Source organism: Panthera tigris, chromosome C1 (assembly GCF_018350195.1).
Source record: "Panthera tigris isolate Pti1 chromosome C1, P.tigris_Pti1_mat1.1, whole genome shotgun sequence".
Classification (NCBI taxonomy): domain Eukaryota; kingdom Metazoa; phylum Chordata; class Mammalia; order Carnivora; family Felidae; genus Panthera; species Panthera tigris.
Window position 1 is genome coordinate 23,248,148 of NC_056667.1, and position 17,703 is coordinate 23,265,850.

Sequence of the window (17,703 nt, forward strand, 5' to 3'; positions counted from 1 at the left end):
CCCCCACCCCCCGCCCCATTCTTAAGTCACGTGAATCACGCGTTGGCTGGAGGGGAGTAGAGAGAGTGACAGAGACACACACAGTACCTGTTGTTGAGAATTGTAGTCAAAAAGTCCCACAGTTGCTGCTGCTGAGTCCACAGGTACCTGCGTGCCTGAATAATCAAACTGCAGAGGCTCCATGCCCACATGTTCCATGGGGTCCAAAGGGACACTCTGGGACTCCATGTTGGAGAAATCCTCCACAGGCTTGGCACCATTGGTGCTGGTCAGCTGGGCTAAGCCCTCAGAACCATTCTGGTTTGGACCCAGAAGATCCACTTCATTAGCAGAGTTCTGGCAATTACCAGGGGTACGGCTAAACAGAGAAAGTAAAGGGCATTAAACCTTATTTTGAGCGGGGGAGGGACACTACAGCAACCCAAGTTTAAGGACAAGGTCCTTGAGCAGTTTACTGTCAATAGCACTTAACACTATTTCTACAAAACAACCAGAGACACTTTACGGTATTTACGTGTCATACCCCATAAAACGACCCTTCTATTCCTTGTCTTCCCACCACAACCCACCCCGTAAATCCACATTAACCACTAAGAATTTAAAATCCCTTTAACCAAAGGGCCCAGATTTGAGGAATAATGAATGAACTGGAAAAAAACGCTACCTGTGGCATCCATGAAAACAAGATCCAAAAGGTGGGTAGTAAACCATGCCCCCCCCCCCAAAACAACACCTACTCTTTAAACAGAGACCCAACGGAAAAAGTAGCTTCTAGGGGGAAATTCCATAAATGAGAACGATTCTATTAAAAAAAACTTTTTTATAGGTGAAAAAAAATTTTAAGCATTATCTGGGTACTACTCATCAGTGCTAAGACTGTCTCCCATTTTCCCCTTCTAAGCAACCAGAAGAAGCAAACCATTACAAAACAGTACACGATAAATTCATTATCTAGGATATGCCCCTGCTGAGGAGACAATTCTAAGAATTGTAAGTAATACGAGGGTATAATTTATCATCCAAACCAGGATACTCCTAAGAGCAAGAAAAGGGCACTATTAATAAATATTCCAGACATGGTATAAACGGGTAGTGTCTTGGGTGGCCCAGGATACATGGTCTCCCTATATAAAAGGATTGAGGACCGTGTTATTCTGAATCAGACTAATATAAAACAACATTACATTCTAGTAAGGGGAGCATAGCCAGTGAGTACATTCTGTGCCCTTCATCCCTAAAAGAAACCCTATAGCTGGTACGAATTAAAGCTACTGTGTGTTCCCTCTCACGCACATGCCCTACCACCACCCGGCCAGAAGTCAACTATACCAAACCTTGCTACAGGCTGCCTGAGAATCAGGAGAGAAAGGCTATCCACTTCACCCGAAAGACCTTAGGTAAGTGGTTATTACTCTGTGCCTCAAACTTCCTCCAAAGACTATAATTCTTTACACTCACAAGATTAAAAAATTAGATTAGGAATACTAAACAACTGAATCGTGTTCTACAAACGATGGTCCAAAATGAATTTTAATTCTGGCTGTGGTAGAAATTAGGATCAGAGATAGATGTGTGTGTATTTAGACACACATACATTAGCTTTAGACTAACATTAAAATTATTCAAAACTAAATTCTCTACCTGTACATCAATCACTAAGGATTTTGAAAAGGATGCACCACCACTAAAGGTTACCTATGTAAGTGAAGAATACTGCCAAATGTACAAGACAGATACACAATATTATCTGAATAGCGTGTACATTAAATTACAGGGTAAAACCTACAAATCAATCATGACCAGAGATGGAATGAGAGGCATCCATGGAAGGGATACAATTAAGAACAAGTCACATAAGCTACATCTCTGGGTCTTCAAAATGAGGGAGATGACACTGACCCACCTACCTCAAAGGGAGCTTATGAGTCTCAAATGATCTAATGCGTAAGTTCTCAACCGCTTCCCTCCACACTAACAAGCCAGAGAGCTAGGACACACTTCCATTAGTGACCACGGTTACTCCCAAGATAGTGATTTGGGAGAAACTTGGGGAAAGTCCCAAGGAACCCACCACTCCCCCCCCCCCCCCCACCCAGGTGATTTTGTTATTTGTGAACCACTGCAATGATAAGGATAGAATCCTTCTGCAAATAACAGAGTCCTATGCGAATGCAAAAAACCTGTTCTGGCAAAGCACCAGGCATTGACAGCTCTTAAAAGTTCCACTTTACCAGTAAATTTAGAATCTTTGTGGTATGGCCTACACTAGACCCAATTCTCAAAAAGGACAGTTAAGGAAGGAAAAAGAAAACTAAAATCAAAATAAAGCTAATCAAAACAAAAGCCCACAGCCCCCATTCAAAAATCAGAAGTGTAAAACATACAAACCTAAAATCTTTGACGTCTGCGTCAATCCCATTCTGCACTGGTAAACCATTGGTCTTGTCCATCACATCACCCTCCTCCTTCAAATCTCCTAGCTTATCTCCATCAAAGGTACCCTTGTTCTTCTTTTCACCTTTGTCGTTTTCATCACTGTCTGCATCCCTTGGGCCCTGTTTAAAAAATAGCTTCAGCTTCACTAATCATCATCAACTAATAATAGCGGGCAACCACTGTGGACACCAGACTACACTAGATGCTAATTACAACAGGATAGTGTCCGGGCCCTTTCAAGACAGTACAATCTAATTAACAGACAACATAGAGGCAGGAACACTGCAGAAAGTCTTGCCAAATGGGGGAGACAGACATACAGTTATGTTACAGAGTTTAGAACGGTCTTACCATGCCCAGTGCCCCACCATCCCGTTTTCTCTTTTCTACCCAAAGCCCAGCCACAATTTTACATCTCTTGGTCCCACTTCTCGACTTCCAATTCTAATTCCATATAACAGGATGACTCCTAATAAGCCCCAGGTGTGGCAGCTCACAGTCTAGTTAGAAGGTGTTGCGCCTACGAAAAGAATTTCCTGCTATGCCACTGCCTGTGTAAACTCCCTCGCTTCTGAATACTGTGCTAAGTGTGGTCTGACATCAGTCCAATTCAATCACCTTACCCTTTAACTCGAGACATGTGCCCTGCCAATCAATGTGCACCACTACCCCCTCCGCTCCACAATAGTTCTCAGGGCTGACTGCATCGATAATTCACCAATCATCCTTCACTTCATTTTTTTGTTTTAATCCTTCAAAACATGTTCAATCTAAGTGTGAAAGTCTTTCACCAAAAGAAAGTACTCTGAGAAGTGCTCATCTGTTGTCTCACCCTCTGCCTGTCCCACAGCAGATTATGAGACTATGAGGGAGCACCTACAGCTGGATCGCTGGTGCAGCACACTTGACCTCTGAAGTGTTTCAAGCTACAAAGACTGGAAGACTGGACCTAAAAGAACTGTCTTGGTGCCACGCACACCGATGCCTTATCTTCTAAGGGAATTAAGTCTGTCTCCTCTTATCAACAATCCTAAATTAAGACCAGGACATAGAAAGCAAATGTGCCTTGATTTTCAAAAGGAAATGAAGATCTGGTAAAGTGACTTGACATGGTTCACAGAGCTTTGCAGAATCGGTAAGTAACCTTTCCTTTTATAAAACTGGAGAGGCAACCTTGCTTGTTGTCCTCACCACCGACTTCTAGTCAAAGGAAGAAACAAATACACCTGGCCCAAATTAAAGCTCCTGGCAAAAGGCAAGAGCCAATGAGAAAAAGAGGAGCTGCTTTACAGCATTTCCAGTCATCACAACCACATTTTGGGGGTGGGGGTGTGTCAATAATGGAGGCCGGAGCAGCAGACGCTCCGTTGTGAACAGGCAAGACCCACGAATGCAAAATACACACACGCTCTCAGGCGAGTTCCTGGAGAACTCTGGCCCAGAGAGGATAACTCACGAATCCCGACATTCTTAGAGCTTTCACCTGCCAGTCCCAGCCCATTTGACTTTCAAATTCATTCTCGGTTCAAGACACAGAAAAACATTTCACGGCTAATATGAACCAAGGAACACAAGAAGGAACATAGAAAGGATATACAACTTCATACTCATGTGGCATCAAGACGGTAAACTACCGTTTTGGCAGCCACCGAGATGGGACTTTCACAGGAGAATCTTCGAAGTGTAAGACTGTTACAGGTTCAAAAGGAGCGAACGAACAACAGCCAATTAAGTGCCACAGGGAGATCCCAGAGCAGGGATGGGAATACGATAGGATTCTAAAGACACATCTTCCAAAATGTCCAGAAACAATACTTCCCTCCTACTGCAAAGGTCAAACTGACAGAAACCGTGTATTCATTTTCCTATCCCCAGTACTGAATACAGTGCCTGGCAGAAGTTAAAAAAAGGATGACGAAGGAAACTGAAATGACCAAAAAGTCCTGCAAAACTGAACTACTACTACCGTAAGAAGGACCTTCCCACTGTCTTTATCGTAAGAGTCCAGGAGATAGTGACACGGTCTGGATAACAAACTCTACCTGTATGTGACACCATTAATGTCCAATAACAAGAGTATTAGAAGGATGATCCCACTGACACAACTAAGTAATCTTCCAGAAATCTACAAATCAAGTTCCTGGCTCAGAAGGAACAGTTCGGCTCCAATGTCTCACATGCAGCTCAAAGGTCTGGTGGCCAAATAGGGAGAAAATGGGATAAAGAAGTAGTGGCAAGTTTCACCAACAAGCAAGAAACCTGGTGACGAGAGATTCGCTCTCACCAAATCAACTCTGCATTTTCTTTCCTCGGTGACACTTTAGAAGGGCTTGCTGAGAAGCTGTTGGGCCTATCTCTAAGCCAACTGCCAGGGCCTGAAAACAGTCACTGATACTTAACTTACTCGATTATATTGCCAAGGGCTAGATTTTCAAAGGAATCCCTAGAATGGGCCATTTCTCAACAATATTGTACAGTCTATTCATATAAATTATAGATACCTGGTTTTCTGCTCTGATTAGGCTATTAATTCCTCAGAATAGTAGGTTCCTTCGATTTGAAGGTGGGGGACCCAAGAGAGGCTTCTATTCCTTGATCTGGATGGTCACTGGGTGTATTCGTTTTATAGAAACACATAAAGATGAACATATATGACTTATATGCTTTTTAGCACTTGGGTCACATTTCAGTAAAAAGTTTACTCAAGGAACACCTGGGTGGCTCAGTCAGTTAAGTGTCCAACTCTTGGTTTCGGCTCAGGTCATGATCTTGGGTTCAAGCCCCACATCAGGCTCCACGTTGACAGCGAGGGGGCTGCTTGGGATTCTTTCTCTCTCCCTCTCCCTCTGCCCCTCCCCTGCTTGTGTTCTCTCTCAAAACATGTAAGTGAACTTAAAAAAAAAAAAAGTTTACTCAAGAGAAAAAGTTCAGTACATCAACGATAGCCCTAAATAAAAATGGCTCACAAGTCTGATTTCTGAATGATACCAAGAGCACAAGTGGGAAGACTTTTTGTCAAAAGTCTGCTATTAAAAGAGAATACAGGGTTCAGGATCATAAAAATGTTCTCTTAGGAATATAAACACTCTAGAGAGAGTAAAACAGGGGTAGAAATGGGATGGTACATTTTATGAGATTTTTAATTAATATTTAAGATAAGGGTATATTCATAGCTATATGGTCTTTAAGAAAGACCTAATCCAGGAGCACCTGGATGGCTCAGTAGGTCGAATGTCCTCAGTAGGTTGATTTCAGCTCAGGTCATGGTCCAGGGTCATGGGATCAAGCCCCACAGTGGGCTCTGTGCTGAGCGTGGAACCTACTTAAGATTCTTTCTCTCTCTGCCCCTCTCCTCAGCTCGCAAGGCCCTCTCTCAGGAAAGGAAGGGGAAGGGGAAGGGGATGGGGAAGGGGAAGAGAAGGAAGAAGTAATGCAGAGGGAGGGAGGGAGGGAGGGAGGGAGGAAGGAAGGAAGGAAGGAAGGAAGGAAGGAAGGAAGGAAGGAAGGACGGACTAATCCAGATTGCACAAAACCTACATTCTATCTCGACTGCTAACACTTAACTGGTCACAGGACTTTGGACAGGTCATGAAAACCGAGTCTTCATTTTCTCATCTACAGAACAGGGATAATTTTATTATAACAGAACAGTTATAAAATGATGCATATGCAAAAGGTCTGTGAAGTATAAATCATTTTACACTACAGTACTATGATAATTAGTAAAAGCTATTCACTGGGATGGTATTTCTTAAGTAACATTATTCATGATATCAAGATTAAAACTCTTAAATGCCCCAATTAAGCGGTTTAACTCTAATATAAGTATATAGCCAATCTAGCCCTCCCAGGGACACTCATTTTCACAGTGCAGTGGCTGTATGGCTAACGTTGAACATCACAATCTTTTTAAAATTTACAAGTGTCTGGGCTCTCACCCAGAGATTCTGATTTAATTGGTCTGCAGAAGCTCCCACAAGTATTATAAAAAGCTTCTCCTCCAGCAACTCTAATAAGCACTCACAAATGAGAACCACTGTAATTAAGTCCAACATAAGCATCATAAAGGCAGGGTTTTTGTTTGGCTGTTTTGGTCACATAATAGTACCGAAAAAGTCTATTATCTAAATAAACGAAAAAACAAAGAAGGATTAATAGCATCCTTTTATTGTGGGCTTCCTCTGAATGAATGTTAACTTAAACCTGTAGTATTCAAATATAGGATTCAATGAGTGCTCAAAATGCACGTAGCCAAGCCCAATCAAAATCTCAAGAGTGTGGCCAAGAAGGGTTCTGAGATCCCCCGCCCACACAGAGGCGGAAGACTGTGTTCCACTAGTAGATAAAGAACTGACAGAAGAGCAGGCAGAGAGAAGAACTTTATGTCGTGCAGATCAGAATCCATCCATTTATGGCTCAGCTTTGTCAAAAGCCTCACATAACAGGAGGAATATTTCAGGAGAATACCTATTAATTCTGAATGAGTCAGAGAAATGAGAATTTAATTTCTTCTCTTACTGCAGTGATCGTTCCACAACGCTCCATGGGGCAAGTCACATTCAATGAGATTAGTAATGTTCCGCCCTTCTTTCCAAAAAAGAGCATTCTGCATAACCGAAATTAGAACAAAGTTTGAATCCAGGCCCTACCACTTTCCTTCTAAGCCTCATTTTTTGCATCTATAAACTCACAGGGACAACAGTATCTACCTCAAATGGTTGTTTCAATGCTTAAATAAGGCAATACATAAAAGTGCGACTCTTTCAAAAAAAAATTCTTCAAAGTACTTTATTCCATTTTCACATCTTTTCCCCAATGCCTTTTTCAGACACATCCACCCCCACCTCCCAAAGCTTCAAAAGTCCTAGACATCTTATGTTTCCCCATCCCCTGGGAAAAAACTTATGGCTCTAATCATTAGACCCTTTGTACCACGGATTTTCTTGAGATATGTATGCAGAATCGAGCCACCACCAACTACTACGTTTCATCAAATCGATTTATAAAACATACCATCATTTTATGTGCTAACAAGGAAATACTGGCAATTAAACTGTGATACACTATCATTTTCAAGTTGCATTCCAATTTCAAAATGAATAAGGTGGGGAGGTGTACACTTTAGAAACAGTGGAACACAGAATATACACTGCGCATGTGATCACCTAATTCCTGGTGTGCAAAAAGGTAAGAAGAGTATTCTCTGCGTAGTAGCCACCAGATCCAGGAGGGGGGAAAAAACATATTATCTTGACCATGCAGAATGGTATTTGTTGTTATTACAGAGATGAAAACACAACAAAACCATTTTCTAAAAGGTGGCTGTTGGTTTTTTAACTTTTTATCTAGTCCGTATTTAAAAGCTTGACATTGATAGTAGAGCATGCAGATTTCCTGTTCAAGAGAAGTTCAAATCTAAAGGGGCTCCACCAGGGGCGCCTGGGTGGCTCAGTCGGTTAAGCATCCGACTTCGGCTCAGGTCATGATCTCGCTGTTCATGGGTTTGAGCCCCGCGTCGGGCTCTGTGCTGACAGCTTAGAGCCCAGAGCCTGCTTCAGATTCTGTGTCTGCCTTTCTGGATTTGATCCATGGCCTCCTGGTAATTTAATCCTCCAAGAAAATTACGCATTTGTCAAACTTTAGTGTGCATGCAAATCACCTGAGGATCCTGTCAATTAATAAGCAGGTTTTGATTCCATAGGTCTGGGGTAGGTCTGGGGTAAGTTCCCAGGTCGTGAGAATGCTACTGGCCCGTGGACTTGGTGGAGCAAGATTCTGTAAGGTTTACAAAGCATCTTCATATAGATTACACATCCATACAAATGAGACTTTGTGGGTTTTTAATTACTCCATTTTGCAGATGAGAAAATTAAGGTTCAGTTGAAATTCAAACCCCTGACTTCTAACTGCATTACACTACACATAATTTTGAAACAAAATCAATTAAGTAGCACTGGTTACCTAAAACAAATGCAGCGAACACTAGAAAAGCCAGTTATAAGTTTTGTGACCCAAAGGAACTGCCATGAGCGTGCACACATCCTCCAGGTCAGAAAGCCGCCAGTCTCTACACACAAGTAGAAAGGCCGGCCCAAGGTATTTTTTCCTAAAGATCTTTCTTCTGCAAGGTTGAGGTGGTCTTCACCTCAGCTGAAGTTTAAGTAGTCTTCTCATTTCCCTAGGCACCATAAACCAGAAATGTAGAAATTATAACCCACTCTGCTGACTAGCTAGGCTTCAATCTATTTGAAGATCAGCTGGTATTTCAAAGGCCAACAGTGAGGTCCTTCGATGGGATATTTCACACAGTAGCCTCACAATACGGTAGTCACGTATGATTTTGTAACCACTCTGAACCATGCTCTTGGGGGGACGCAGGGGAGGAAGGCCGTCTTATTCCAGGGGTAAATAAAATAAAGGATACGAAAAGACTCATCTCTGACTTAACTGGTATTCTGAGCTTCCCTATTATCCTGAAACCTGCTACCCTGGTTTTTGATTCATACGTGGAATACTACCAAAATTTTACAGTGGGTGCTAAGAATAAAATACTGCTGTGGGATTCTTACCGTCAGCCCGAAAGTACAGAAGCCAAAACTACTCAACTGAGTCCATCTGTACAATCAAGATGAACTTCAGAAAGCTCAGGCAAGTTAGACAAAGAGTTAAATACCTTCATTCAAGCTGTAACCAAGAAACAAACTTAGTGAAAATGGAAAACCACTGTAGAATGAGTAGATTACTTTAGTTCTAAACTACCCTTAGCAAAAAGTTAGTCAGAGTCTGGGTTATCTGTTGTCAGGATCCAGAAATAGCCCCTTGGTACCTGCTTTGAGGTCTACATTTATTATGCCATCAAAGATGAGGTTTTCAGCTCTTAGAATTAAAATGGAGTCTCCCCACGGCCTACTGGAGGTCCGGTCACCCAAAAAGTAAAAATATCTGAGCGCTCTGACCCATAAGCCACCAACTACCACTCAGAATAATTGTCTACAAAGCAGCTCTTCTCTGAACTCAACACTTTCAATGACAGACGGAAGAAGAAGAAGAAGAAGAAGAAGAAGAAGAAGAAGAAGAAGAAGAAGAAGAAGAAGAAGAAGAAAGAAAGAAAGAAAGAAAGAAAGAAAGAAAAAAGAAAAAAGGAAAAAGAAAAAAGAAAAAAGAAAAAAGGTTCACCTTTTTGCATGCATTCTATGACAACCAAAAAGTGACTCAGGTTTCCATTACCAGAGCTTTGGTCAAATGTCGTCTAACAAACAGGCAGAGCAAAGCCAGGTCATGAAGCTGATAAAAGTAGTTCACTGCTTCTCGGGCCTCCATTCACCAAGAGACTGGATATACAATGTGGTAGCCTGATGTCACTGATCAGTCCTCTGTATCACCCTTGACTCAAGTCAAATACGGGATAGTATTTCATTACCCACAATCAGTTTTTTCTGAGAAGAAGTTGAAACACATCTGGAGAAGTTTTATTTATCTTTATGCAAATCTCAGAGGCTCAGTAAATTATCTGAGAGTTCAATTTTCTGACCTCTATATCCTGAGGTCTTAAACTCCTCTGGTGACAATACTGTACAATGGCTGAAAATTACCAATCTCTCAAGACAACTCAGGACGGAAGCCACCTTCACAAAATCCAACACAAGACAATGATGCAGAAGATACTGCTTTGTCATAAGATTAACGGAGGGAATAAATGCTTAAAAGAGAGAAGCAGGCAAAAATCGCAGTAATTCAGTCCCAGTGTTTTATCTGTCTCCTGATTCCAATTATTTTTCTACCTGCTTCCAAACTTTACAGTAACCCAGGCATGTGCCTCCTGGCTAATACCCAAGAATTAGAAACTGGGCACACACATGATAGAGAATTTATGGCAGGAGGCATACAGGATCCAATTCACCACACTAACAACTTATCTATGCGCAATACCAACCTTTCTCCTACGATAAATAACTAAATAAAAGTTATACACAGAAATTAGCAGGCAACGCTTCCTGGGAAATCTGTGCTCGTGAGACAGGGAAAGTGTGAGGGCAGAAGAAGAGGTGAACCGGGGATAGGTGAACGAAGAGAAGAAGTAACACCATCCTTCCCACGGGACAAGAAGGAAACGATCATTTTGCCCAAACCCATTCCTCACATCCAAGGGTAGATCTTATTTTTCCCAAGTAGTCTCTTGGGAAGGTTCAAATAAAGAAGGCTTTTCCTACCTGATCCACAAGCCACTAAACCTGACCTATGTCTTTGCAAGGTCAAAAGACCCAGAAGCGATCGGGTCAGCTTTGGAATGACCAGGACTCAAGACTCAAGACAAAAGCCGCAGTTTAGTCCCTTCATCACCCTAAGGGTTTTTATAAAAATAAAAGATCCTCTTCTGGCTAAATTCCTCACATCAAATTTCTAGGTGTGAAGCTGGGAGAAATCCAGAACATCCTCTTACAGGAGTTCATTTTTTCTGGGTTTTCTGTAGAATTAAGAGCTCCAGCCACATGGCAAGTGTCAATGTTAGCTGAAGCATCGTCTTTGACATGCCTAGAATAAAGCTAACTCCACGTGGATTCTGGGTACTTTAAATGTCACCTGTTCTCTTCACACCAACCACGTCAACAATCATTCATTTCATGTCCACTAACATACTGAAGAATTGTACTTGACACATAAGGAAGCTTCACCAAAAATGATACCCTACTACTCTAAAGAAGTTTCAAGTGGAAAAGAGGACCAAGCCTCTGATACCCAGCAACAGATACATGGCAATAAAAATACTGATCATAAATGCTGTAAGGTAAAGTGAGATCGTTATGGAGGCAAAATTATTAACAGGATTTGGGGAAAAGAAGGTCTTTTATAAGACTGCCAAAAACAGTATTAGCCAAAAAAGACTTCACAGAGAAAGGATTCTGAAAACATACAAAGCAAGTCGAGTCAGAAGGAAAGGAGGGAAAACAGATTCAGGCTGCCTTTCATGACCTTCCTGGCTGTGACACGGAATATAAAACCAGTCACAGAACACATTTGAGGAAGACTCAAATGGAAATTCAAGGTAAGACTTCTAGATCTAGAAAGTTGATGACAAGAAAGAACCAGTTTTGAGAAAGAAAGGCTACCAAAGATGCTTGAGAAAGACTGCGTAAGACGTAAAGGGGAAGAGGCTATAGACAGAGGAACTGCTTTGGCAACAACTGAGCATCACAGAGGTCAAACGATGATCAGTCCCCTCCCCCCACCCCTGCCCCCACAAAAGTGTGCAGATCTGGAACTAACAGACATTCTAATGTCCTGACAGGCAAGGTACAAGAGGCAAAGCTGTTCAAAGAGGGCCAAAGACCATACCATAATTAAAGCCTAGCTAGCAAAATAAGAATGGTCCTACATATCTGGTTCACTTTAAAGATTTCTGGGTTTTGGCAAATCGCTGCTCTCGGATCTATTCCCAGCTTCAGCTTTCTTATTTTAATTCCTTCTGTTTTTACTTTGTTTGTTTGTCTGTCTGTCTGTCTGTTTGTTTTAAACCAAAAATGTCTTCTGATAGACCAAGGAACTGAGAACTAGATTTCGGTTCTACCTCACATCATTATCAATGTATCCCCCAAAAAAAACATCATGTCTCTGTTTTTAAAAAGTTCAGTGTACATCTCCTACTGTGTTTGCAGACATCGAATTGCAATAAAAGTGTTTTAAAATACACTGTAATTAGTGCTGTGAATATCTAAGGAAACTAAACAGGCATGTTTTGCTTTAGGGGGGGGAAAAAAAGAGAGATATAGGAACAAGTTCCTCAAGCCAACTTACAAATCCTCCTTTTCTTAGACAGGAATCGCCCGGGGATGAGCTCAACACATACTCCACCATGCTAACGCCTAGTCCCCCACTCTCCGACCGTGGGGACAGTACAGAATTGACCTCACTGTTCACATGGAAACTCTGACCAGGTCTTCTCTGCACCATGATTGGCTGGGAAACTGAATGATCTACAAAAAAGATACACAAGCATGATACAGTGCAGCCAGAGGCTCAAACAAATTATGAGTGATGTCTCATGGATAAACCAATGACTGGGAATCAGGAAGCCTGCCATGGTCAGGTGAGCCAAAACCTCCTATTGTGTTTTTCCCTAAGTATAAATTCTACATAAACTAAGGAAAACGGAACACACTCCTCATATATCCAGGACAGCAGAACAATACAGCAGTTCACATAACTGGTTTACCTAGGTATAGTGGATAAATTGTTTACCCCTTTCAAGTAGCAGAATTTCTTTTTAATATATTTTATTAGTAATATTACTGAAACAAAATGTGATTTTACTGCCCTTTTTAAAACCAACAACATAATTTGATATTTTCTGATGACTCACTGTCATCCGAGGTTCCATTTTTACATTGCGCTGTAACACAGCACGTTGGCTTTTTGGGATTTCCGTCTCCTTCCTCCCTATCCTCTGTTATTTCTTTCTGCTGTCAGTGTGTGCCTCTACAGGTCCTCCCCATCCCTCTTCAGGGGTAGTCTGTCAGAAGAGCATCCGTGCCCAGTAACTTGATTTGGCCCCAACCACATTTACAAATAGATCATCCCATACACAGTACACAGGGGGGCAAGGGGAGGAAAAAGAAACATGAACTTCAAATGGCAGGCATGGATTTTCTAATTCCGAGTATGTTGACAGCAGTACAGAACAAGAAGTTATAGCTGAAATTACGGTCATTTCAAACAGACCACTCCCCTGTGGCTAGCACTTCAATAAAATATTGAAGATTTGATTTTGTGTTAATTATGTTTTAATAAATTACATCATATAAGCTCCTTCATGGCAATTATACTAAAGGACAGGACATTGCTTGACATGCTTATGTCACTGATGTGAAATTCATGACTTGCCAATTGCTGAGGAAAGGAGCTCTAAGACAGGCATAAATCACAGTACAGATGCTAGATCTAGATTACCTGATGTTCCCCAGGCACTGTCTCGCCATTGATCACCCAGGAATATTCCTTTTGGTCCATCTTTGCTGGATTCATCTGTTTCCCAAAACTTTTTACCTGGCAAGAGCTGCTGCAAATTAAAAATAATAGATGCTTTTAAAGAATTCATAAAGGATGAAAGTACAGCAGTCAACACTTTCTTTCAGACAAGGTACTGCAGATGCTCATGTGCTCTGGAGGGCTTTACTCGCAGTGTTCTGACTACACAGACTGTGGTCAGAGCACTACTGTATATTCGGTAAAAGTCACAGAGAGGCCTAAGGCCAGGAGGGGCCACAGATCAACCCACCACAATAGAGGCTCAGCTTAAATATCTAGAATTATCCATTTAACCTATGCCAAGATTTTATGGGGGGCAGGGGAAAGGGGAGTAATATTAGACCTATTAGTTAAATACTTGCTAAGAAGACTCCTTTTTAAAAAGAATGTACCTACAACTACTAACACACTCCTTTGCCTACATGTGTACTAACTGGCCGTACAAAGTTACTCAAGCTGGGGCATGAACTCAGACCCCAGCCATGGAATGCTAGAGGCAAAACTCACCTCCTTCGTACAGAAGACCGTGTTAACCAAAACATTTTCATCACCAGAAAGAAAAAACAAGCAAAATCTTCCCAACCACAACATTAACCTATTCCAAGATCTTGGGAAGACAGAACAGCCAATTTCCCCATTACTGGAAGGGAAATAAAACCTCCTATCCTCAGTTAATTTTAACAAAACTTAATAATACCATTAAAGTGACTTCACAAAACACTCCATGCTTCACAGAAATGTATACATCACTGGCCCTAAACCAATATGAGAACTTTAAACCAGCTGTGACCAAAGAAATGCAAAGTACCATTTAAGCAAAACCAGTACAGTTTTGCCCAACAGCAAAGCATTAGCGACCAGGGTCAGTTACAAAGTGAAATTCCACTGGAATTCCATCATTCTTCATTTTGGTCATCAGCTTTACTCACTAAAATGTCCCCCTTATTTCCTCTAAGTATGTTTTCACTTCAGCTACTACTAGTCAGACAAGAAAGACAGAAGTTTGAGACAGTAATCGCTGCTTTTGAGCATAAAAGAAGCACCTGGAGAGTTGAAGTTCTCAGAGGAACAGAATCAAAAATCAGAAAGCAAAATATTTGCTCTCCTCCTTGATAATAAAGGTTTGCCTTTCCAATTTATAACCCATACCGCAGCGATAATGGGGGAATAACTCAACTTTGTCGTCACTGAAATCAATCTCGGATTTCCAAATCTGGATTCTGGGTTTCTCAGCGTAATTTCAATTCTGTCTCTATACATCTGCCTGGCAGACCTGGGTTACAACCTGGTCAAAGCCGTTTCCCACACACTTTTCTCTTCAGGCCCTAATCTGTTATTTTCTAATCTAGCAAGATCGTGTCAAAAGACACATCTTGGTCTGGCATTCAGTAAGCTTACGTTTACTTGAAGATGAACAGTTATAAGCAGTCGGTGCCTAGAATGCCTCGTGGGTTCATTCTCTGAGGGAAACAAGGACAGACAGAGCTGGTCTGTTAATCTGAGATGGGGGCAGGGGTGGGGGGAACGGCGGGTGGGCAGAAGGGAGAGCTAAGCAGTGGGGTCAGAAGCAGTGGCGTCAGGAAGTCCTGGACTAGACGACTTCGATGTGTCCTGGGACAAACTGAACTGCCCTAGGCCTCATTCTTTCTGTACTGATGATGGAAATAATTTTCAGGTTGTGATGATTAAAGATGTTGTTGAGGAGTGCCTAGCACAATGCCCACCACACAGCAGGTTTTCAATAAATGTATTCAGTGTTATCACGCCAGGGCAAAATAGCTGTAAATCACAGAAAGGACACTGAAAATTAACGTGAACTACTCAAGCACAATTCAAGAATTCTTGTTTTTAAACTTATTTTTCTTCTTTTAGTCTCAAAAATGGCCTCTCACAAGATTACAAGTATTTCCCTATTGGTTGTATCTTTTCCAACTAAAATTGTGATTTTTCTCCTGCATTTTGTAGGTGGTGTGAACACACAGGAGTCTATGTCAACTTCTCTTTTGCGTACAAGAAAGAATGAAAGCAGAAGGGACACCTCACTTACTGGTTAATTTCCATATAATAGTGGATGTTTTCCACATAATGATGGAAAGAGAGCAAAGGTCATAAAAAAAAAAAAAAATGGCCAAGGGGCACCTGAGTGGCTCAGTTGGTTAAGCGACTGACTTCTGCTCATGTCACGATCTTGTGGTTCATGAGTTCAAGCCCCACATCTGGCTCTGTGCTGACAGCTCAGAGCCTGGAGCCTGTTTTGGATTCTGTGTCTCCCTCGCTCTCTGCCCCTCCCCCCTCGTGCGCACGCGCACGCGCGCGCTCTCTCTCTCTCTCTCTCTCTCCCTCTCTCAAAAAGAAACATAATTTGTCTTTTAAAGAGTCAAAATGGCGCTCATCACTCTCCACACAAATATGGAAATCTTTACTGAGAACTCAAGGAAAAGCTTCTTTGAATATCAGCCTCCGTATGCAAATACAGTCCGTCGGTAATTCGTCAAACTGCCGACAAAGCAGCAGCCCTTGAACTCAAGGCTTCAAAAATGACTTCTGGAATCCTGTCACCTTTCACTATAGCTTGCCAGGCTGTCATAACATAACATACAAAGCCAGCAAAAGCAGGTGAACATGTAAGCAAGGCTGGTTCCAGGCCAAATTCTCTCAAAAGGAAACAACACAACAGACATGTAGAAAGGTGCTAGAAAGTGGAGCTTTTACTTCGAAGTAGTACCAGATGCAACAAGTCTCAAAGGAACGAATACACACCCAAAACCCCAAGACCCTTGTCAGGTACCGAGAGGCAACCATGTCTCCATTAGCAATCGGGTAAATGCAAACCCTCCACAGAGACTAGGAACAGCGCGAGAAGTCCTAGAAGTCCACGTGCTCTGGCAAAGTAGTAGCGAGGAGGTCGATGACCCATTATCAATGCAAACAGCTTGGCCTGAAAGGGCAAGTGTGTAAGAGATCATGAAAAAAGGGGTGGGAGAAGGAGGCGCTAGCACACCGATTCTGGGAGGGAAAGAGACGGAACCAAGTTGCAAGAGTGCTCTCCAAATGGGAAGAAAGTTAAAATTCCACACCAAGCAACGTGGGCGAAGAGGGAAGCAAACTCAGCAAAGCTCTTCAGAGTCTCGGGTCTGACACAGAACCCAGCCTTTCTCACTTTCCTCCGCAACATACCCATCCCCACCCCTCCCTTGGGTGCTCATCAGCCTCAGACTGGGACCTCTGCCTGCCGGTACTCATGCCCCTGTGTGATCCCCTCCCCTTGACCGTGGGCCGGACCTAGTGACTTGCTCCTGAGGAACAACACATGGTAAGAGGAATGGCGTGTCGGCCTCAAAATTACCTTGCAAGCACTGACGACCCCTCCTGCTTGCTCTCCTGCTTGCTCACTTTGAGGAAGCTAGCTGCTACGCCGCGACCTGCCCTGCGGAGAGGCCCCACGTGGCAAAACCCAAGAGAGGCCAGGGGCCATCCATCCATTAGGAACTCGGGCCCTCCGAACAACAGCCTGTTAGGAACTTAATCCCGACATCAATCTCGCGAGTGAGCTTAAAAGCAGACCGGTCCCCCGTTGAACTTGGAGACGGCCGCAGCCCCCGCTGCAATCCTGAGTGCAGCTTGGGAGGGGCCCCGAAAGAGAGGTCTTCCAAAGCCATGAGTGGGTTCCCAGCTCACAGAAACTGTGAGGTGTAAACAACTCTGTTGTTTTAGGCCTTGAGATTTTGAGGTAACGTGTCAGGTGGCAACAGGAACTCATACAGTTGTGAATGTATTTGAATACAGCTGTTCTGATATTCAACACGTTTCTTAAGTCTGATTTCAATAGGGGCGCCCGCCTGCGTGGCTCAGTCGGTTGAGCTGACTCTCTCTCGATTTGGGCTCAGGTCACGATGCCAGGGTCGTGGGATGGAGCCCCAGACGGGGCTCGGCGCTGAGTGGGGAGCCTGCTTAACATACTCTCTCGCTTGCTCGCTTGCTCTCTCTCTCTCTCTCTCTGCCCTCCCCCACTTGCGCTTTCTAAATAAAGTAAGTAAGTAAGGCGCCTGGGTGGCTTGGTCAGCTAAGTGTCCAACTCTTAATTTTGGCTCCGTTCATGATCTCACGGTTCATGGGTTAGAGCCCACGCTGCATCAGGCTCTGTACTGACAGTGCGGAGCCTACTTGGGATTCTCTCTCTCCCTCCCTCTCTCTCTCAAAAATAAATAAATTTTAAAAATAAATAAATAATACAAAATCTCTTTA

At 42.7% G+C, this 17,703-nt stretch overlaps 1 protein-coding gene across 15 annotated transcripts in view; it reads right to left on the reverse strand.

The window, feature by feature from the left end:
• Positions 1 to 17,703, reverse strand: part of PUM1 (pumilio RNA binding family member 1) — a 132,996-nt gene that overhangs the window by 61,060 nt on the left and 54,233 nt on the right. For 9 of the 15 annotated variants that reach the window (XM_042996221.1, XM_042996228.1, XM_042996229.1 and 6 more), the window contains exons 4-7: positions 13,381 to 13,489; positions 12,229 to 12,407; positions 2,389 to 2,555; positions 88 to 358 (exon numbers count right to left, since the gene is read on the reverse strand). In XM_042996221.1, coding sequence (XP_042852155.1) covers positions 88 to 358; positions 2,389 to 2,555; positions 12,229 to 12,407; positions 13,381 to 13,489 — 726 coding nt within the window. The remainder of the gene's footprint in view (positions 1 to 87; positions 359 to 2,388; positions 2,556 to 12,228; positions 12,408 to 13,380; positions 13,490 to 17,703) is intronic. The other 6 variants (XM_042996234.1, XM_042996233.1, XM_042996236.1 and 3 more) reach the window with 3 other exon arrangements.